Genomic DNA, 21,887 nt, shown 5'->3' with positions numbered 1-21,887 from the left:
GGCTTATTCTGCCCTAAAAAGAAGACAACATCCCCCCTTCCACAACCCTTAGTGTGATGCAAAAAACCGAAACAATGGAAAATAATAGGTCAGCAAAAAACCCTACTTCACTCTACAATAAAAAGGAACAATGCAGCTCTTATTTTTCTTGAATCCTTCATTGTTTGGAATATTTCTCGCAATGTGTAACCACAGTTTCTCTTTGCTCTTATTTTTCTTGAATACTTCATTGTTTGGAATATTTCTTGCAATGTGTGACCACAGTTTCTCTTTTTCCTCATAACCATTGAGCTTCCTTTCCCTCCCGCAGAAGCATTCAACAGAACTCAAACACACCAGGAAGGACTGGGATGTCTTGTTAGCCTCTCCTACTAGGGTCTGCTGCATCTGGGGCCCTGCTTATCAGTTTGAAATTCTTTGTGTGTTTCCCCAAATACCTTAAAGCTGTTTCATCAAAAGCAACACTCTTGGCTTCACCAAATAATAATAAACCAGCATATCAGTATAATGAAAGAAGGCAAATGCAATAAGAGAATTACCCAATTTCATACCAAAAAGTAGGAACAGTAACAAAAGAATATTTGTTTTCAAGCATCAAAATTGAATTGACATTGCCTTGTTACATAAATACTCTGCGGACACTTACCAGTTTTTTTTTCAATGAGAACCCATTTGAAACAAACTTCAGCAAGAAAAGAATATACAGAAGACAGATTTACAGACAGATTCCTCAGGAGCTATCACAGGCTAAGCTGTTAGCATCTGGACTGTCTGGATCATATCTGGTTTTGGTCACTACTGAAATTTAGGGATTTCAGACTAGTCTCCCACAGGCATGTGGCCAAATCACTCACACACTAGCAGTGTGCTCAGGAATGCAAAGAAACTGGAGTGCCAGAGGTCACACTAAAGCATCTCCTACACAACTTTACAATCCTAGAATCTTTAACTCCTTGACTTCAGAAGTGGCACTGAAGCAGGCACTCAACTGGCTGTCTGGAAGAACACCACATATATTTTAACTGTCCAACGTGGAGTTGAACAATATGCTTAATACTTCAAAGGCAATACAGTAGTTACAGGAAGCCATGAAGTATTTACTTCAATGCTGCAATGGGTGTTTGACCTGTGAGTACGATACACACCATCTGCAATTCCACAATAATTTCTCAACTCCTTGGAATCCAAAAGGAAAAGGCAGAAATCCCTCAGGATCAAGAGGAATTACAGACCTAAGTGAAAAAAAAAAAAACGATGAAAAAAAGGTCTTCTGTATATTCATTCAAGAAACAGGTACGTTTTTATTAACCAGGCATTCATTCCATCTCTGCTTTCTTGTAAAGCACATATGGGTCAGCCACACTAAAAGATGGAGGTGTTGCTGGCAGTTCCTAAAGTATCATGACTTCAGCCAAATGATTTACTGAAGTGACAGAAACTTCAGATCCATGAGTTGTCAAGAGCATGTTGTCAGTAGAGGCAAATTAAAGACTGCTGTGTTGAAATGGAAGCAAAGGAGCTTCGCATCAAACGTGGCAGAAGTAAAATTGCCCGGATTTTCTTACCTCCCATTCACTTGCAAGCTTCACAGGCACCTCTATGCCCCTCTTCTCCAGCTGTTCCAACTTGTAATCCTCATATTTTCTGTATCCTGCATATCCTCCACCTGTAGCTACCAGAACATGGAAGGGCCGCAGGCGGAAGACTTGTCCCACTGGAGCAGTGTGAAACTTCTTCCTGTCTATAACAGAAAAAATCCAAAAATCACAGGCTTCAGGAAAGAGAAAGCAATTCTGTGCAGTGAGGGATATGAGCTTGGGTGATGAAAATGTGATTAGAAAATAAATCTGACACAGAAGGTATGTACAGATTCTCCCGAGTACTTCAGTTATTGTAGTTTACCAAGTTACTGTAACTCAACTGACCAACACTAATTGGTCAACTGTGGTTTTAACCTCATCCTTGTCCCTGCCACCCCACATACTTCCAACATTCTTCTCAAAATATGTGTAAGGTGTGCTCCCTGAAAGCCCTGTGAGGAAATACATAAAATTAGTGTCTGACGGCACCATCATAGTTTGCAGCTGTGAGAATGTTGGTACTATGTAGAATAATCATTTACTGGGGAACAATCTGTGGTACTACTGTGAAGCTTTGTGCTTCTCAGTCATTAAAGCTTTCACTACAGTTAGGGAATCCCCAGACTCTATAGCTAACTGTAAAAGGGAAGGAAATTATGACCTGTTTCAGAGCAGGCATGGTAACAGGAAAACAGGCCCATTTCTGCTGTAATACAAGTCACCACGTGAAACACAGAGATGTGTAGTATTACATCTGGTTTTTACTGAGTAACTACCAAGCTCCTGCCTAAGTCCAGCCTTGCAGTCACTGTGAGATACAAGGACATGGTGTGGTCACTAGGCAAGAGACCAAGCATGGAGCAGGCACAACCTTCAGAGAAAACAAATCTGTCCAGGGCTAAGTCAGTATTAGACTGTGCTGCTCATGTCTGTCTGCCAGTCAGTGAGAAGTTCTCAGCAATGAGTACAAGTCACTACCTGACAGAAAATGCCCAGAACAAATTCTTGATACTGACTGCTGTCATTTCCACAGCAATCATTAACTTGGATGCACCAGAATCAAACCCAATGAACTTTATCTTGCTCCATCAAAGTCAGGCTTCTTAGGGTTTGACTATGAATGGATGCATTAGCAGCCAAAAGAATACAGTCAACACCAACTCTATTTCTAGGCACACACAGAGACAAAGCACAATTGTTTTTAAGTCTGGAAAGCTTTAGTCCTAAGGAACTGAGTTGATTAGAAGCATTCAGCCATGATGCTGGAAAAGATGTCAAACAAAAATAAGAAAATAATTCTTGCCCAAATTTAGTTTTATCAAAGTAATATTTCATAATAATTTCTTTCCTATGCTTGTGGTTTGAAATACTGCTATATATCCTAAATGCATCATAAAACAAAACCAGCTTTGTTACTCTGCTAAAAAAAAGTATTTATTTTCTTGGGGAGAAAACCAAACTCAGTAAACAAACAAGGTAGCAACTACAGTTACAGTTAAAATTCTAAAAATTATTAGTTCCTAAAGAACTCAGGGAAGGAGAGGGATCATTTAGAACAGCTGAATGTTTAAAAAGACAGACTTACTTGAATTTACAAAGACTCTACAACCTTTCAACTTTGCATCACCATTTCAACAGAAATGTCTGTATACACAGACCAATGATACTCTTTAGCCCTAAAGCCTTTAACTCCCTTCCACCACATCTTTGGCTCTAAGTTAGCAAAGCTGCCCAGCTATTTCAGCAATTTCACAAACTCCCTAACCAAAACCCCTGAGCGGGAACAGCTTTTTCTGGTTTGGATCCAGAGAGAGGCAGTTTCTCCTTCAAAAGCATTGATTACACCCAGTGAACATTTCTCTTCCTGTACCAGTGGCCAAACCATGTGGTGTTCCACAAGCCACAGCAAACACAATTTAAGTTGTTGATAAATGAAGAGTTGACTTTTCACCATCTCCAGCATTAATGAAACAGCACTTCTGTAACTAGTCTCCAAAGTATTATCATTGCAAAGGCATCCAACATGCTTTTTTGCCCTGACAAAACAAAATTCCACACCTTTCCCACATAAGTGGAATTCACACAAGTGTACAAATTCTAAGACAAGAACACTAGTTACTGATTCTGGCAACAGATCCAGGTTTGGGCAGCTGGCACTGCTTAGATTTCAGCTGAATATCGTGTTTCTAGTGATGCTACTGCTGCTCCCTGGAGAGCAGCATGGGAGTGTGTGGAGAGCTCATACCTTGGCACAAGAGCCACCAGCAACAAGTCCAGGGCAATGTACTGGATGCAGGACTGTCAATGTACTAATAACATTTTTAGGTACTACCCTAAATCTGAAACCCGCATAGATAAAGCCAACCTCTTCCAGAATTCTCTTAAACACTGAGTATATTCAGCAAAGGAGAATAAAAATTAGTAACTGTTTTCTTCTCTGGAACAGAGAATACACAATCCCTCAGAAATGCTGGAAAATTCAGGATGAGAAAGGAAACTGAATAATGGCAGGAGAGCTCTAGCTTATGCAGTTAGATGCAGTAACATAAACGCTGCTTCATTGCTCTGGCCAAATTAAGAATTTCTTCCAGGACATGACAGAAACACTTAGAGGAGGCCATTATAAGGGGTAGAGATAAAATTACAGAAGAGTTATCTTTCCTTTAAATCCAAATCAGAATATAAAATATCAATGAATTAGAAAATGTCAGGGTAAAATGACCTTTTCTTCCTTGTGATCAACAACTTTGCATTATGTCTCAGCTTCCAAGATTTTTTCTTCTGTAATGACTGATTTATAGACAACAAAGAGCTGTTGTTTCTATTAATCTATGTAAGCATATTTTTCAATAATGAAATATATATGATATGCCAGACAAAGCACTTGGACAGGCAAGTTAACCCAAATAAATGGTTTTGGAAAATGGGACCAATAGCTCAGCTGGCAAGGAAACAAAAATTGAAAACTATTATTTGTGATACTAATATATGGCAATGCACACACAAGTTTACAAATATTCCTTAAAAGCAAACAATAATATTTGATCTTCAAAGCATTACCCAGCTACAGAAACATCAAGTGCAAGTACCATTTTAACCAACATTTCATGTAAACCTACTTTGATTTCTTGATCTATTGAAATTAGAAGTACAGATTGAATAAAAAAGATACGTATACCTTTTCTTTCTTATAGGTCTGTTAAACTGCTGAAATCTGAATCTCTCAGACTTTTCAAGGTGAACAACTGATAAGAGCAGCACTACAAAGCAGGTGATACAGATGAATATTCTAAATATGCGTAAGTTTGATGTTGTCCTTCCAAGTTAGTCAGTTCAGTAGGTGTGGAAAGTACAGAAATTATTGCTCATCAAGTTCATTTAAGTGGGTTTTTTAAAATGTAAAAGCACTGTCCTAACATGAATCTTTCAGGTAAATTATACTGTGTTAAAAAAAAAATTAATTTTTGAACTCTATACTCCTGAGAAAACTAACTAAAGTGCAGAAAATAATTAAGCAAAATAAACCTATGACTAATGTGTTTTAATTTGCTATACAGGAACCATCTTCACTAGAAAAAAATTTCAGATGCTTTGTAAAGTTTGAAAACAACTAACAACAACAGCTCATATGAAAAATATAAACATACTTCTTTTACTATGTGGAAAACATAATTTGGAAGCTTGCGTCTAAGGAAATGCCATTAATTGTTCCTTGATGCTGGACTCCCACTCCTTTCATTTAAAAAAATTCACCTTCCCCAGTTTGAGACCATAATTTGCCTAACTTGAGTGACTGACCCTGAATTTAAAACCACTTGTAGCTACAAGCCATCACTTACCACTGAAAAATGTCCTTGAAGGAGGCTGCTTCCACAGGACTCCAGCTCTAACACACAGGTTCTTGTGCACCAGCAAGTTACAGCTGCACAGCAAGCTGCAAACACAACAAACAAGAAGGGGCTGCTTAAATACAAATGTTTAATAATGCCAATGTCAGCAGTTCAGTGTGGTGACCATCTAATATTGAGCAGCTGAATAACAGGGAAGAGTCTACTCAAATTATCATAAAATTTCCACAGAGCCTTTTGGTCTACTCCTTTCCTAAAAACAAATTGAAAAACCTGACAATTCAACTGCGCCTGTGTGTATTTATTTAATGATGCATCTTTATACTTTCTTTTTCTTAACAAATATTGACATGTTCCTCTTGGGCTGCTGTAACAGTGATACTTTTCTGAGTATTGTAAATGCTGATCTTGCCAACAGCCCTTTACAGGTAACTACTTAAGTTATCAGTACGTACTATATCTTGGCTTGTTTGGAGCTCTAAAATGCAAATAGAGTGGTAAATTTTATAATTATTGTTTAGTACTTGGGATTAGTCCATTTCCACTGGGCTGCTACATTTGAGAACCTCCTACAACAGCACCTGTACAGAGAGACACTTTGAATTTGTTTCATGTAGCTTTTGCTTTACCATCCTGGTGGGAAGGAGGAGGAGTACACAGAGAAGTTTTGGATTCCATGAAGAATGGCATTTATTAGACAAGTGGTGTAGCTGAAAAAGTAAAAAGGCTGCCAGGCACAGCAGCTCTGCTTTAGAATTTACCTTACCACTCTGTTCCCTGTTGAACTGCAGTGAGAGTGGTTCTGCCCCTCTGAAAACACATAAAATAGACTTGGAACTGGCCAATATACAGAAAGAGTTCACCCAGGACTTTTCATGTGTTTAATATATAGTGTTTAATTTCATGTTCGTAATAAATCTGACAAGAAGACATCCAGTTGTACAAGAACTGTTCCAAGTCTGTAAATAAGCATGTTTAAACAAGTATTTGACAGTAGCCTGGCAACGTCCTGCTGTCAGACAGGACCACAGGGAGGAGAGGGACAGTGTTCTCACCCCAACAAGCTCAGACCCTTAGGAAGAACCAGATCTTTGTGCAACCTGTGCATTCTAAGGAGGCAGTGCCACAGCTTGGATGTCTTCATCTGCCCTCTGGCCTTTCATCTGCTCTTGATCAGATATGTGGAAGACACAATTACTTTAGTAGCTTACAAGCTATTGCATCACTTGGGGCCATTCATCTCAGGAAGTGATTATTAAGAATTTAAAGACTTAATGTCAGGCATCTACTGAGTTACATATAGGCATGATCCCTTTATTTCAAAGAAGAATGTACAGATTTCTTGTCTAGAAGTTACATCATTATGCCAGCACACTTGATAACTATGCTTTAACATTAGCCAAGGTCCAAGAGCTAAAGTTTTCTCTTATCCCCACAGCAACAGTGTCAGAATATCTCACTTTGCCCTTCACGTCCATGGTCTCTGTTCAAATCCCTGCATTAACCCAAATGGGAGAGGACAGACCCTCCCCAAGTTGCAGATTCCTGTAACCACGTGCTGAACATGCCCCACTGCTGCATCATCTCCCAGGATGTTATTTCCTTAGCAAGACAGAAAAAGTGTTCCCACTGCTGCAGAACCTGTATGTTCTACAGAGCAACAAGTTGTAATTTGTCATGAACAACGAGGTCACCTGATGTTCTTGGGTCATACCAGGCCTACCCTAATTTGTGGACTTACAAGGCCTGTTTTACAACATATTAAAACACTTGGGATAAAAGGAACAGTTGCTCATCAGTAAGCTGGGAGCCTATGGGCTACTTCTAAGGGGTTCAAAAAATAGCATTAGACTTAAATTTAGCAGAAGAGTTTTCAAATCCTAAAAAGCAATGGAAAACATTATTAAAACTTAACTGCAGCCTAAAGCATTAGTATTTGAGACATTTATTAGCCTTCTTACATAATAGCCTACAGAAAAATGCAGTCAGAACAGAACAAGTTGTGTTGGCTTCACAGGAGCATCCAAGAGCTGTTCTCACTGCTGGGGCAGGGCAGGGCACCTGGGACTTGGTATGTCCTCAGACAGTTTAAGGATACAACACGTAACCCTAAGCTCTTACCAAAATTGTTTTGGTGTCCCACACTGGAAAATCAGTTTCCATCTTACTCTGAAACCTGCCTAAAAACAGGCACAGACAACAAAACTAAACAGTCTCACCTTCCCTGCTCCTGACAGCCTGACCTTGATGGGTACAAATGCATGTTGGAGTATTGACCTCCTGCCTCTCCCATCCGACTGGAGGCTGATGGAAAAGGAACTGCCAAGGAATTCCATGTTAACTGCAGCCCCTCTGTGTCTTCAGCCATCTCTGGACGAGGGACAGCTCGTACTGTCAGCACTGAGGCCAGAGGTAACAGAACGCTCTGTGCACACGGTGTTTTCTCCAGGTTTTGAGAGAGAAAGGGGAATAAGGGGACTGTGTGTTCTATTCAAGAGCAGAGAACTGTGGCCGAGAAACAGCATTCTTTAAGCTGTTTAGTTGCTATGAAAAGCACAACCTGTAAGAGGATATCTCCTGTAGAGGAGTATCAGTGCCCGGCCAGGTGCTTCTCCTCACAGCCATCCCCCCGGCTTGCATAACCCGAGGAGCTGCAGCTGCTCCCCATCTACCGACTGCTACTCAGCACTTCCACACTGACAGCTACAGACTGCAAAACCGAGTCACAGCTACACAAGGCCACACGCTCCTCGTTCTCAGAGTGCTTAAACCCCTTATCTTCCTTTCCAGCTTGGAGAAGGAGGGCAAGGCTCCTCACACATGCCAAGGGCAGCGCCAAGGCTGCAGAGACAACCGCACTCACCCCGGTAGGGAAACGTCAGCGAACGAGGGGGGCGAGAAGGGGGCGGCTGCGGCCCCCAGCCCGGCTCCTCCTCCCCCGCGGGGTGCCGGCTGTCAGACAATGACAGTGACAGTGGCAATGAGAGTGGCAATGCCAGGCCCAGCCCCGCCGTGCCCGTACCTGCTCCGCGCCACGGCCGCCGCCATCTTCCCGCGCCGCCGCCGCCGCGTCCTCTGGCGCGCCCCGAGCGCGGGGGCGGGAACAGCGCGGGGGGCGGGGGCGGGAACAGCGCGGGGGCGGGAACAGCGCGGGGGGCGGGAACAGCGCGGGGGCGGGAACAGCGCGGGGGCGGGAACAGCGCGGGGGCGGGAACAGCGCGGGGGGCGGGGGCGGGAACAGCGCGGGGGGCGGGAACAGCGCGGGGGGCGGGGGCGGGAACAGCGCGGGGGGCGGGAACAGCGCGGGGGGCGGGGGCGGGAACAGCGCGGGGGCGGGAACAGCGCGGGGGGCGGGGCCGCCCGTGAGGGCAGTGGCGCTCGCGGGCACGGCGGGTGTGAGGGGCGGTATTCCTGAGGGAATTCGCCCTGTGGGGAGCGGTTCATTCCTGAGGGGAGACCCGCAGTGGGGATGCGGGTGCGAGGCTGTTCTGCAAAGTGGGGTTTGATCTGTGAGGAGGGTTGGTGCGGGGGAAAAAAGCGCCGTCGCTGAGGCGATGTGGAATGGGGATAGGGCCCTGAGGGAACGGGATGTGGGGACATTTTGCAGGGGATGTAGAGTGGGACAGGGCGGTGGTTCCTGAGGGTCTGTGGGGGTGCAGCTGCTCCGAAGGGCTGCGGGCTGTGCCCAGCGGGAGGAGGGCGCTGCTGCTGGCAGTCGAAGATGAGGCGGGTGGGGCTCGGCTGCTTTCCAGCGCTGCCATTGACAGACAGGTAAATTCTTTACCCCAGGTGTGGGGCCACCAGGTATAGTAAGGCAGGGATTTTAGAGAGAGGACACACGACATGGGATGGACACGATGCTGCTCCTCCAGGTGAGGTGTCTGGCAGGGTAGTGCAGTAACACCTATTCCTCCTCTGTTGTCCTTTGCCTGGATTTTGCCTGGCTGCCTGCTGCCCAGAGTGAATTTTATAGAGGTTATTTGGTTTTCCACTCTCTTAGATGCATCCCTAGATGAATAAATGCTACACTGCTGGGAAGTAGCTAATTCCCTTTCTCTGACCGTGGCAGTTTCATATGGTGAATCAGTAGGAAAAGAATTCAAGAGTCCTGACTGTGTTTCCACATCCTTAATGCTTTAACACATAGTCCTCAGGCAAGCTGATTAATTTAATTTAAATTCCTGATTTATGTTTGTTTATTTTTCCTGACCAGGCCTAAATGAAGCCTACAACACCTTCGTGTGACTCTGCCTTTTTTTTCACATCACCATAGGGAGTAGTATCTGTATAAGTATCTTAAACACATACAAGAAAGCCTTTCATTGTTAAATATGTGAAATTTGAGGGCAAATCCAGATACAGTAATATTATTAGCTGACTGAATTGTTGGGATTTACATATCCTGTACATAATAGTAGGACTGGCAGGAAGTAAAACCTCAAAGAAGATGGGATTTGATGCTGTTAGGTGCTTTGGTTAGCTGCGCAAGAACCATTAGCTTTGATGTGTAAGTGCACCCCACTGACAGACAAGTTTCCCCAGATCTGACTGAGAAATGATTCAGAGGTTAAGGTGCACTTAAATGTAACTTGCTTGTTTATAGCATAAAATAATTGTCACAAGGCTAAACTGATTAAATAATATGTCCTGATTGAATCTTTCTCCTTGGAATTAAAAGTAAATATGTGGTTACATAACTGTTTTAAAATTAATTATCATGTGTCTTGTTATTACATTTATGGGGTTTTTAATATATGGTAAGGATGTTAAAGAGTTTTATCCTTCCCCTGCACTCAGGGAGGGATAAAACTTACTTCCTAAGGGCACTGAGCTCTGCTAGGCCTGTGCAGCTGGGCTAAGTCAAAGAGGGGATTAGTACCACAGCTCCTCCAGCAAATGAGAGACTGGAGATCTTGGGCTTGAGAATGTTCAGGTGATGCCTTAAGTTTTAGCTTTCATATTTTCCAGATTCTATACTGCCTTAGAATGTAACTCTGAACTTCATATAAAGTGCTAACAAGTTCTCTTCACAGTTTAGTCAGCCAAAACAATAATTTTCCAGACCAAGAGCCAGGGACACCATTGTAGCTTCAGGCCCCAAAAGTGCAAACAACAGTGAATTGAGGAGAGCAGTCTGGGAGGATGGAACTTCATAACCTGAAGCTTTAATTGGACAATTAACCCCAATATGGAAATGGACCAAAACGTATAGAAGTGTGAAAACTCATGACTGGTTGTCCATCTTGGGTCTATCTTCGGTAGAGCCACAGCTGGGCTCTTGTACTGCCCAAGGTGTATCCTTTGAAGGCCTTTAATAAATACCTACTTTATTCCTTTAACTCTGTCTAGCCTCTGTTCCAGGTAGTGCAGGGAGAAATCAGGAATGCCTCAGGCTGGATGGGGCTTGGAGCAACCTGATTTAGTGGAAGGTGTCCCTGCCTTTGGCAGGGGGGTGGAACAGGATGAGCTTTAAGGTTCCTTCCAACCCAAACCATCCTGTGGTTCTCTGTAACTCCTGTGGTCAGATCAGCGGGAATCAGCACCTCAACAAATGTTGCAGATCTAGAGAGGGAACTTGCGAAACTCAAGAGATGTGCAATACGTGAGTGTGAAAGAAGCAGGTGGGAAATGATGACTGAATCACTAGGGAAGGGCACATAAGGCAACCAAAGAAATCTGGTAAATGTATCTGCAAAAATACATGAACAAAACACCAGGGAAATCTGTAAGATGAAGAAGGAAAAGTAGGATAAAGACTCTGTTCCTCCAGAACTCTTGGAAGAGTTAATTCTTTCCTGAACAGAAAAGAAGAAACCATATTAGCAGTATTTTATATATAATCAGATAGTTCTGCTTATATATAATACATAAATAAATGTATTTTTTCTCTCATATATAATATATAAATATATATAATTTTGCTCTGCTATAGAATTAATGATGTTAATGGCTGCTGTAGAGCAATTAAGAAGTAATAATCCTTCAGGTTAAGCATTAGAAAATAGGGGAATAAAGTAGTTTGGATAAGATTGCTGGGCTGGAATGGAATGAAGATACTCAAGACAGTCAACAGTGTCCCAGCTCTGTTCTGAATTCTTAGGGTGGCATAGGATTACTTTTTGTTTAAAATTATTCAATAGATAAGCCATTATCAGGCGAAAAGCTAAGGAAGGACCCTTCAGTATTTTGTAGAGCTATATGATCAGTAGTTTGGACAATTCACTTAGCTTTAGGTATCTTTTTTGTTAGTTAGGTGTAAGTCTTACCCATCTCCCAAAGGCATTTGGGTGCCTTTTGAAACAGCAAAAGTACTATTTCTTTTTAAAGCAGAGGTTTATATTTCTTTCTGTGTCTGATAAGGATAGAGCAGAAAATGAATGGGTATTTTCTGTCTTCGGGTGGGAAAGGGACACAGTCCGTTTCTCCTTTGCACACAAGGGTATACCATCCTCTGATTGTTTCCTTAAATCTTGATTTATCCTCGTTGATGTCTTGTTGTCTTCCAGAAGCTTTGGTCATCGCTGTGGAATTCCTGGTATGAGAAGGCAGAGTCAGGGTAGAGAGAAGATCCTTGCTGAACTGCTGCAATGATGAAGACAGTGATTTTAATTCTCCTAATTACCTTTTCTTTGCTGGCTTCAGGTAAGGCTGATACAGAGAGGGAGAGAGAAGGGTTGCCTCTGGGTGGGTGATGTTCAAACTAATAGATGTTTTGGTTTTGTTTTCCTCTGTGCAAAGAAAGAAGTTGCAGTTAAACTGTGCCTGTATTTTTAATGTTTGATCATTGGCAGATGGTGACCTTTTAGTTTTGAAGCAGCTTGATACACAACTTCCTTAGTAATTCAGTGAGGGTTTGTTTCCTTTGAATAGTTGAGATCTGTGTACTTGTTAGCGGTGTCAGAATGAAGCAGTGGCCCTCAAGCTGCTCCCCTCTAAAACCACAAGTTCTTCTTGTGCTGAATTAACACCAAAACAAGTAGAGGACTAATGTCTAATGCTATGCTCAAAGAAATAAAAACTTCAATGATTTGATTGTGCACATTGCTAGTATTAATAGTTCTCCAGAGAGTCAAATGCTTAAACATCTGGAAATGACAATGTTAGAGATGTTGTGGCATTTTCTGTGCATTCAGTCCTGGTTTTCATTACACGGCTTAAGATTCTCTCGAGTTACATAACTGCATGCTATTTTTGTGTACAACAATCACTTTTTCCCCCTCTTAAGTGTCTAATGTCTTCTTGGAGATACATATGATGATATATTTCAGAGTAGAATGTATTTCAGAGGAATAATACAAGATGGAATAATTGCAGCCTAAAGCAAAAGAGGAAATTTTGTTGGCATGTCTGGATTCCTTTAAGATGTAGCTTTATCATTGGTTTAAACCCACTGAATCTCCAAGTCTTTCTGAAAAAGGAAGTTTCACCTTCACCTCCACCCTTAAATGTATCTTTTCGGTATGTGAAAGCACCAGAGGGAGCAGCAGAGCAGAGGTTAAAAGCATGGCCTGTATTCACAACAAAGGACAGCAGTAAAACTGATAAACCCCAGGGAATGCATGTTCACATCAAGGCTGGAAGGTCTGTGTTCTAATAGTGTCACATCCCAGTTGACTTGTTAGGGGAAAATCTGCACTGCGGTAACAGGAAGATGGTTACTCTACATTGTGTCATTCTTTCTCTTGCTGTCCCAACAGGAAATCAGGCCGTAGCCATAAACACATCCTTACCTTTGGTTCCTCCTAATTTTGGGCGGCAGTCTTACCTGAAATTCACTAGGGTTGAAGCAAGGAAGATTCTGTGGCAAAAGATTTTGCCATAATAATTGCTGATTCATGAGAAATCTGCCTAGAACTATTCGGTTGCTTTCAGTCAAAAGGAAGCAAAGAGACATATTAAAGATCCAGCATTAGATGTTGTCCTCATGTTGGGCAAAAGTGACCTTGGTCACATGTGGGCACATCTCTTGGGTGCCTCTAAGTGTGTGGGTATGTCAGTGTGAGTGAGGACAATCAAGCTATTGGGAAGTTAAATAAAATAGAATAACCGCTCTCTTCCATAAGGTGTTAAACTGAGGGTTTTTCATGAAATCCTACAAATCTTGACTTCTTTTTTGACCCTACAGGAAAGAAATTCCGATGGTGCACCCTTTCTGACCTGGAACAAAGAAAGTGTGCTGAGCTCTCCAAAGCACTTACAGCTGTGCTGCCCCTCACTACTGCCAGTTCCTTTACCAGGATTTCTTGCATCAGAGCCCACAATACATATGACTGCATTGATAAAATCAGGGTGAGTTCACAGAGATTTTAAAAACTGATTTTGTATCCAAATCTTCTTGGAAAAGTAACTGGTAAACAGAAACTATGGGAAAATAAAATTATACTGAAATTATTGAACTGCTTATATGACAGTATATGTGCTTACATGACACAGTCACTTGAGAGGCAAGATTTAAATCCTGTGAACACTCTACCAGATATACTGTTTTACCCCAGCTAATGTCTTTGCAATCGCCAGTAAATAGTGAAAGCTGCTTGGAAATAAATAGACCAAAATAAACTACTAAATTAAAATTTGTTCAAGCAGAAACTGTGGTCTTGAAACTTCTGTTTGTTTCCTTGTAAACACACTTGTTTTGAGGGTTTTTCTGTTGGTTTAAAGGCAAATAAAGCAGATGCTGCCTCATTGGATGCTGGAGATGTTTACTCTGCTGTAAAGCTGTACGGTTTGACAGTGGTGGCAAAAGAGATCTATGATCAAGGTAGGCTGCTAAAGGTGAAGAATAAACTGTACTTCTGATTTGGCTAAGAAATGGCTCTAGATTTCTTGGGGAAAAAAAGTCAATATGTTTTTTATTAGCTTTGTCGGAATATGGGGGTGTTTCTAAAATACTTAATGATGATGAACAAAATACCAGTGGTTCCTCATACCCAGTAGCCTTTCTGCCTGTAATACTGACAAACTTGCATTGTTTGTTTGACAGGGTGCCATGTAGTCAGTGTACGGTTAAGTTCTTGACACCTACATTGAATAGGCCTAAGATAATTTCTTCTTTAGCCATGTTCACTGAAGTAGTTCAGCTCCTCATCAGGGATGGAAGCTGCAGAATTTAATTTTTTTTTCGTGTTATACATTTTGTGCTATTGCAGGAAATTGCGTGTTTGCTGTGGCCATTGCCAAACGAGGAACTCTGGATATCCAGAGTCTACGAGGTGTGCGCAGCTGTCACAATGGAGCCAGGTGGACATCGGGCTGGAATATTCCACTTGACTTTCTTCTTGCAAGAAATTCTCTTTCCTGGGATGAGACCCAGCCTCTGAGCCAAGGTAGGCAATAGGAGCCATAGGACTACCTCTGGCCACAGTGGATGTAACTGAAATGCCAGCAGATGTAGGGTGAACTAGTTATGGCCATGATATGTTTGGCCCCTTTTCCTCTTCTGATTTTTTTCCCATTTGACATTTTTCTTTATTTTTGTTTTGTTTTTTTTTTTCCCCTACACCTGTAGCAATTAGTGAGTATTTCAATGCAAGCTGCATCCCTGGGGTTGGTGTTGCTGCTCCCCAATTGTGTGCTCTCTGCCAAGGACAAAAGTCCTATGTCCGAGACAGGAACCACTTCTGTGAGACAAGCAGTAATGAACCCTTCTATGACTCTGAGGGAGCCTTCAGGTGAGCTTTGGTACACTGGGTCTGAATTCACTTTTAGAGGAAAAAGAACTTTTAAGGTAGGAAAGCCAGGAGAAATGTTAATAGGATCGCATTTGTCTTCCTGCAGGTGCTTGAAGGATGGAGTGGCAGATGTTGCCTTTTTAGATCATCTAAGAATTATGAGTGCCACAGGTAATCTTAAAAATGCAGTTTTCTTTTAATCTCTGGCTGTGCTCTTTCCTGTGCAGGTGTTTGAGGGATATGCCTATATTTTTGTTGTTTTCAGGGAAAATTCAATCCCTGCAAGCAGTTCAGGGGTATTTCTTGTCTTTCTACACAACTCAGAAAGAAAGAGAGCAGGAAAGTGTGAGTGAGCAATGGTTGCTCATAGGAGATTCTTAAAATGGGAATGGACAGGTGATTTCATTAGATGTGTCTCTGACACAGCTGTCAGTATTTGCTTTGCCTGAGTTACAAAATTCCTTTTAAAATTCAGTGTATTGAGCTGCATAACTGTGAAGTTCCTCTACACCTGCCTTGTACTTTTAAATTCAGTTGAGCTCTGTACCAAAGGTGGTTAGCAGTAATGTTTTCAGGCAAGTGTTTTTAAATAAATGTATTTACAGCAGTACAGCTTAAAAAGTATTTAAGAGCATGTATTTTGGAGCAGCTCTGGCTGAGTCCCTCTCTTTGTTAGAAGAAGTACTTACCTAAGACAACTTTCCCAAGTGTGCTTGGTACACATCATGCTGCCTGTATAACCTTTAGCAATCTGCACTGAGAAACGTTTTCTATTCCATCTCTGTGCCTGCTGCAAAGTCATGGCTCCAGTCACAGATCCATGAGTGTCTCCTTGTTTCAGAGTCAGAACAACAGGAATATGAACTCTTGTGTCCTGATGGGTCCACAGCAGAGCTGAGTGAATACAGCACCTGTAATCTGGGCAAGGGGCCTGGTCGTGGTATTGTCACCCGCAACAACTTCCAAAAGATCACCAACAAATTTCTTAGCATGATCCAAGTGAGTGAATATTATAAGCTGTCTATGTCCAGACACAGTTTTTTCTTCCATCTTTGTGTGGCAATCATGACCCAGATGGCCTTTTTTCTTGAGAATTTTGTAGTTAGTGTGAATAAAGTGCTAAAGATTGTTTGTTCTGGGGAAGGATCTTGCATTGGCTTGTGTAAGGCTTTGCTTTTTTCTAAAGTGTTCTTCTTAGGAGGATAAGAAAAAAATCAGTAAAAAAGGGGAAAATGCCATAACACACAAACTGGAAAATGGCTAATGATGTTTATCCTGCCATGAAACTTGAATCAATTTTTATGTAGCTAAGGGAGAGTTAAAGGTTCAGGCAGGGCTCACTTTTCTTCAGCTTTTTTTTTCTCAATTTATAAATAGTATTTGGTATCTTGACCACTAATACAAAGGGAGGGAAGGCTGAAGTTGCCTGTTGCTGGAAGAATGAGCAGATTTGTTGCCATTTAAAAGTGTTGTTCTTGTCCTAGCGCCTCTTTGGGCATAAAGGAAAGGAAAGAGCCAGATTTGAACTCTTCAGTTCAGCACCATTTGGGGGAAAGAACCTGCTGTTCCGAGATGCCACTCAGTACCTGCAGCTTCTCGAGGAGCAGCTGGAGATTGCCTATGTCCTTGGTCTGGATTATGTAGCTCTCCTTAAGGGACTCGGCCATGAAGGTGAGAACCATTCCAGAGGACTGTAGCTAAGGAAAGGGAAGAGAAAGTTCTCCTTCCACGTTATTCCTCCCTCCAGGCACAAATGCATTTACCTGAAAATCCCCTTAACATATCACAGATTGGTGCACTGTTGACATGATCTGCTTCCATTTCAGGGAGCTCTTTGGACAACAGCGTTGTGCGCTGGTGCTGCATCAGTGATGCTGAGCTTCGCAAATGTGAGGAGTGGGCACTGAACATCAAATCTGACCCATTAGTCTGTGTCCAAGCCACTTCCATGACCAAATGCATTGAAATGATCAAGGTAGGAGACTACTTCTGCTCAGGGTATAAGACTGCACAGGGTATGTGTATGTCTTGTCTGAACTAAAAAGAGGAAAGCTAGCTTGAGGAATAAGTGGGAATGAGAGGGAATTTATGCAGGGGAATTTCCAGCCAGTGGAGAAGTCCTACTGCTTGGATACTCAATTCATGCAAATCCTGGTTTTGTTATTCTCTCTAATGCTGCTGGCAGAGTAGTGAGGCTGATGCAGTCACCCTGGACGCAACACATGTGTACATTGCAGGGAGATGTGGACTGGTGCCTGTAGCTGCAGAATGCTATGGTGAGTTCTCATGTGACCTTATCAAGAAGAGAGGGAATCAAAAAAGTACTGTTAAGAATATAGTTAAATTTCCACAGTTTGTGATGTTTTGTGATGGAAGCAGGAGTCAGTATAAATGTCCAAATACTCTTCCCAGCTGTTCCACTGACTGGCTCTAGCATTTAGTCTGTTTATTTTATCCCTTCTGTTAAAGGGACAAAGGTGCTGACAAGGCTGAAAATGATCACAAGGGTTTTGAAGGAATGCTGCCATGTAAAAGGGATGACAGCAGTGGCAAGATCCTTCATGTTTATCTTTCCTTCCAGGGAGAGATTGTGCTCCAGCAGCTGAGACCATGGAGAAAACAGGGAAACTAATTGATCTTCAGCACAAAGGTAACAGAAACTTTCTAGTGTTTATGCAGAAATGTATTTGCATGTTGGTTTAGAATAGAATTTTCTGTGCAAGGACAAGAACTTTGTGTCTAATCAGAGAGTGTAAGCTCCTGTACTGTAACTGAAAATACTGTGACAAGATGAGGGAGGGAAGGGGGGCTGTACCCTTCTGGAATACTTAATTGCCTTGGTATAACTGGTGTTGTCATTATTTCACAGCACTACCACCCGTTTATGCTGTTGCTCTAGCTAAGAAAAGTGCCAAACAGATTCACATCCATAACCTTAGGGGAAGGCGATCCTGCCACAGTCACCTGTACAGTCCTGGAGGATGGTTACTTCTGTCCAGACACACAGTGGGAGCTTGGCAGAATGATACTGAGAACTGTGATATTGCCTCTGGTAAGGGCTGCTCTGGCTTCTCTCTTAACTAGACCATGAAAATCTGAAGCTTAAATTTGTGAGTAAACTAGAAAAGGGGCCATGAGGATCCAACCAACAACTAATGACTACAGTTTCAGAGGGTGTTGAAGCAGCTTTTCCTCATATTTGACTATGTGTCACACTATTTAGTCCTCTTCTTACTAGTTGTTAGGATGAAAATCCTTTCCTGTCTTTTCCCATATATGAAGAGGCTTGGGGGCACCTTGCCTTAATCTCATCTCAGTTTTCTTTACTCAGCTTATCAGAATTACTTTTGGAAGGGCTGCATGCCAGGAGCAGATGGAAACCTGTGCAAGGTGTGCATTGGAGATGGTGAGGTGGAAGGAGCTCGAGTGTCCAGCAGATGTGCTGCAAGTCACAATGAACGTTACTATGGCAATATGGGAGCACTCAGGTGAGTTTTTTGTGAGAGTCAGCAATGCAGAACAACAGCCAGAATTTCCTTATTATTTTGATGAGTTTTTTGAAGGACCTTTTTACCCTATTTGTTAAGCATCTGGCTGTATAAACTTTTGTTAGTGTGTATTTTATTTTGGTTGCAGTTGCTATGGGATGTTCAGCTGACTGATGGTTTAAAATTAAACCATTTCCAGAGTAAGGCAATGCTTCCAGATATGTATGACTTAGAGCATTGGTACTGACTCATTAAAGGGATGAAAGAAGACCAGAAAGCAGAGGTGCTCTGGTAAGAAGCAGTGTAGCATACAGGAGATAATTAAATAGAGAGGAGATTAAAAAAATAGTTAAAAAGACAGAGGCAGGGAAGACTATTAAAGGTGAAACTTTTATGAAAGCACTCTTATGAAATATACACAATGCATTTAGTTGAATTCCATTCTCATTCCTGCTTAGGCATGGGTGAAGGTGCACATTGTGCAGCAGCTTTGACTTGGGAGCTACTGTAAGGAATGAAAAGGATTGTTTTAGCAAATCTCTGTGCTGAGATTACCAACATATGCCAAGGGATTAGAGATGAGAGAGATACTTCTAACTACTCCTGTTTTAGTTTCAGATGACTGTCCAAATGTCAGCCACCATGTAGTGCTGTCTTTGATCACTTTTTTTTTCCTTGCACTAGGTGCCTAGTTGGCAATCCCAGTGGAAGAAGCTTTGGAGATGTAGCTTTCCTGGAACACTCAAACCTGCTCCAGAACATAGAGGGTGAGATGCAGATACTGTCTTTTCCTTTAAGAATGTTCATTAATGTCAGTTACTTCCCACAAAGCAACCATCACTTGTGAGGATCACCCTTTACAGGTTTAATCTAGGTCCATGAAGTTGTGTTTGTAAATGGAAGATTGCTAGAAATTTTCTGCATGTAGGTGTTCCAGTAAAGCTCAATATTCAGATACTGTAGGGGAAGAAAGAAGAAGAATCACCCAGTGCAAAAATATGTGTTGGGATCATCATCCTTGGAGACTGCACTAAATTTCTGGAAGCTTTAAATTTCAAAGCCTTAAAAGGCAAACCAAAATATATTTTTCTTAGAGTCAAGGAGAAAAGGAACCCTCATTGAAGCAAAATAAATTGCTATTTTAGGCAATTTCAATAAGAGAAGAGACTTTTCTAAGAGAAGAATCTCTCTAATATCTAATGAAGGTATAAGGGGCTGGAAACCCACAGGCATTCCTGCAGCAATTAGCAGTTTGTCTGAGGAAGCAAAGGGCATGCAGGCCCAATTGCTTTGTTCCCAGAAAGGGATCTGGTTACAGATGCAGATGAGACATGATATGCTGTTCATATGTTTGATATTATTCTGGTTTAGTTGATAGGTGCAGCTTAAGTTCACTGACCTCAGTGGAGACACTACCCTGGTCCTTATGCATTCCTAAGAAATGACCACATAGCATGCTGTGTTTGTTTTGAACACATTGACTAAACTTCTCCCTCTCAAGTTTTAACGTTTTATTTGAGATTCATTCTCTCTTCTGCTTTAATTTTTCAAAAGGATTACCTTGCACTTCATTTTCTTTTCAGATCTGGGCAGCTCTGGTTGGGCAAAAGGTTATACCCCCCTTGACTTTGAACTCTTGTGTCCGGACGGAACACGCGCCGCAGTCACAGAATGGGCAGGCTGTAACCTTGGCCCCATTCCCCCCAGCACTGTCATGACTCGCCCAGTCACTGTCACTAAAATCTCTGACTTCCTACTGAAATCTCAGGTGTGACAGGTAACAGGGAAAAGCTTGGCATGTTACCATTTGTTATGTACAACTGCTGAAAAGCCTTTCAAGATGAAAAGCTTTATATACTAGGGCCTTCAGATCCAATACAAAAGAAAAAATGTGCACAGGAGATTGAGAAACTAGTTATTTGGATTCTTTTAAGGGGCATTTTGGCACCAGTTCCCATTCCACAGAGGCCACACTTTTGCTGAGAAACAAGGTACTGCAAAAGTGCATCTTTTTGTACTAATAAGTACTATTAATAACCCAAGCTGTGAAACTTTTGTTCCTTTTCTGTTCAGGAATCTCTGGGAAGCAAATTGGATTCTGAATTCCAGCTCTTTCAGTCCTGGAAGTATGGTGAAAGTGATCTGCTTTTTAAAGACACCACTCAGTACCTTGTTCATGCAAGTCATCTGAGCTATCAGAAGATCCTTGGAGAGCCTTTCATTCAGCTGGCAGAATCAGTGTTTAATTGCACACCTGCAGGTAAAGTCAAGTTCTTAATTCAGAGTTAGAGAGAAATGCAGCAGGCAGCCTTCTGTGCACAACTCTGACCCTTTTGTTTAGACTGCATGGAGAAGTATGTTCTACCTGAAACTGTTCATAACAAATTTCTAAGGAGTCCTGTGTTAGGCTTCTGTGAGACTAAGGTGGTAACTGCAATTCAAAAGGGGATTTCACCTCTATTCTGCTGTTTTAATCAATAGCATCTGAAGAACTTAGTACTTTTGAAGCTGATAGCATCTCTCAGTGTATACTTTCTTACTGGTTTGTAGGCATCTTGGACTTCTGCAAACAGGATATCTGTGCATCCTCATCCAACTGACAGCTCATACGGAGGCTTTGCAGGGCACGTGCCATCAGCATTGCTGCTAAGAACAAGGAAAACATGCAAGTCCAACCAATCCAAAGCAATTCTCAAGGAAACAATCATCTCCAGATATGTATGCTGAACACCTTCTTGTCCTTTTTTTTTCCATCAGATTTTGTGTTTATGATGATATAATACTACTCATATATTATCCCTTTCTTTTTTGGAGCATGGCAGCATGGGGAACAGCACAACCAACAGCAGAGAACTAGGATCAGCATTGTGGAAAGAGCAGGGCCAGTACCATGGACTGAAATACAGACCTGGTATGAGTAGTACAAGTTAGTTGGTAGCATTTTGCCTTGTTTGTCTTATAAATAGTTTCCATGCAAAAAACCCAATCAACTGACATTTTGGTAGTTGCAACATTGTCTTCCATATCTGTGATTTTGGTTGCAGCTCAATAGCCCCTGCTGAATGCGCATCTGTATTTCTTCTTTAACCAATTGTTTTTTACTAGTAAATCAAAACTTTTTTTTCTCACAATAAATGTATTAGACATTTAATAGCCAGCACAGCTGGATTCTTGCAGCAGTGGATATTCCTCTTTGTCAAGACCTCCAACCATTACTTTATATTGATACTTTGAATTAAGATTCTCTGAAATGTCAAAATACTATCTATCAATTAAACACCAAAAGTTTACAAGCAGAAA

The 21,887-nt window shown here is 41.8% G+C and overlaps 2 protein-coding genes across 11 annotated transcripts in view; one reads left to right on the top strand and one right to left on the bottom strand.

The window, feature by feature from the left end:
- The window catches only part of PISD (phosphatidylserine decarboxylase), a 24,514-nt gene extending 16,009 nt beyond the window's left edge, over window positions 1-8,505 (bottom strand). For 3 of the 4 annotated variants that reach the window (XM_085593046.1, XM_085593051.1, XM_021549973.4), the window contains exons 1-3: window positions 8,451-8,505; window positions 5,420-5,514; window positions 1,566-1,741 (exon numbers count right to left, since the gene is read on the bottom strand). Coding sequence is in view for 1 of the 4 variants with exons in the window: in XM_021549973.4 (XP_021405648.1) it covers window positions 1,566-1,741; window positions 5,420-5,514; window positions 8,451-8,476 (297 nt within the window). In the remaining 3 variants the exon portion in view is untranslated. Of the gene's footprint in view, window positions 1-1,145; window positions 1,233-1,565; window positions 1,742-5,419; window positions 5,515-8,450 lie in introns of those variants that run through there. The other variant, XM_085593049.1, reaches the window with a different exon arrangement.
- On the top strand, window positions 8,063-21,887 carry LOC110481375 (serotransferrin-2). 7 transcript variants are annotated; one of them, XM_085593035.1, is made up of 19 exons: window positions 8,804-8,903; window positions 9,218-9,300; window positions 11,935-12,070; window positions 13,554-13,717; window positions 14,090-14,189; window positions 14,578-14,754; window positions 14,937-15,099; window positions 15,206-15,270; window positions 15,941-16,098; window positions 16,584-16,770; window positions 16,926-17,074; window positions 17,285-17,375; window positions 17,681-17,749; window positions 17,969-18,151; window positions 18,431-18,587; window positions 19,272-19,354; window positions 20,171-20,355; window positions 20,661-20,847; window positions 21,138-21,887. In XM_085593035.1, exons 3-19 carry the CDS (start codon window positions 12,016-12,018, stop codon window positions 21,185-21,187), a joined length of 2,223 nt encoding a protein of 740 aa, XP_085449161.1. In that variant the 5' UTR covers window positions 8,804-8,903; window positions 9,218-9,300; window positions 11,935-12,015; the 3' UTR covers window positions 21,188-21,887. The 7 variants fall into 7 exon arrangements, 6 of the variants coding, with proteins under 6 accessions (XP_085449159.1, XP_085449160.1, XP_021405641.3 ...); XM_085593036.1 differs by having other exon boundaries at window positions 8,816-8,903; window positions 9,233-9,300; XM_085593033.1 differs by lacking the exons at window positions 8,804-8,903; window positions 9,218-9,300 and adding an exon at window positions 8,063-8,295.

Source organism: Lonchura striata, chromosome 15 (genome assembly GCF_050655825.1).
Source record: "Lonchura striata isolate lonStrDom1 chromosome 15, ASM5065582v1, whole genome shotgun sequence".
Lineage (NCBI taxonomy): Eukaryota > Metazoa > Chordata > Aves > Passeriformes > Estrildidae > Lonchura > Lonchura striata.
The sequence above is the reverse complement of the archived record's forward strand: the minus strand, read 5'-3'. Positions and strand labels throughout refer to the sequence as shown.

What these genes read in the sequence shown, in the direction of transcription:
- LOC110481375 (XM_085593033.1), top strand. Translation starts at nt 12,016, where the DNA reads ATGATGAAGACAGTGATTTTAATTCTCCTAATTACCTTTTCTTTGCTG. An exon ending in GGCAATATGGGAGCACTCAG is followed by an intron (nt 18,588 to 19,271) that starts GTGAGTTTTTTG and finishes TCCTTGCACTAG; the next exon opens with GTGCCTAGTTGGCAATCCCA. An exon ending in ACTTCCTACTGAAATCTCAG is followed by an intron (nt 20,356 to 20,660) that starts GTGTGACAGGTA and finishes TTTTCTGTTCAG; the next exon opens with GAATCTCTGGGAAGCAAATT.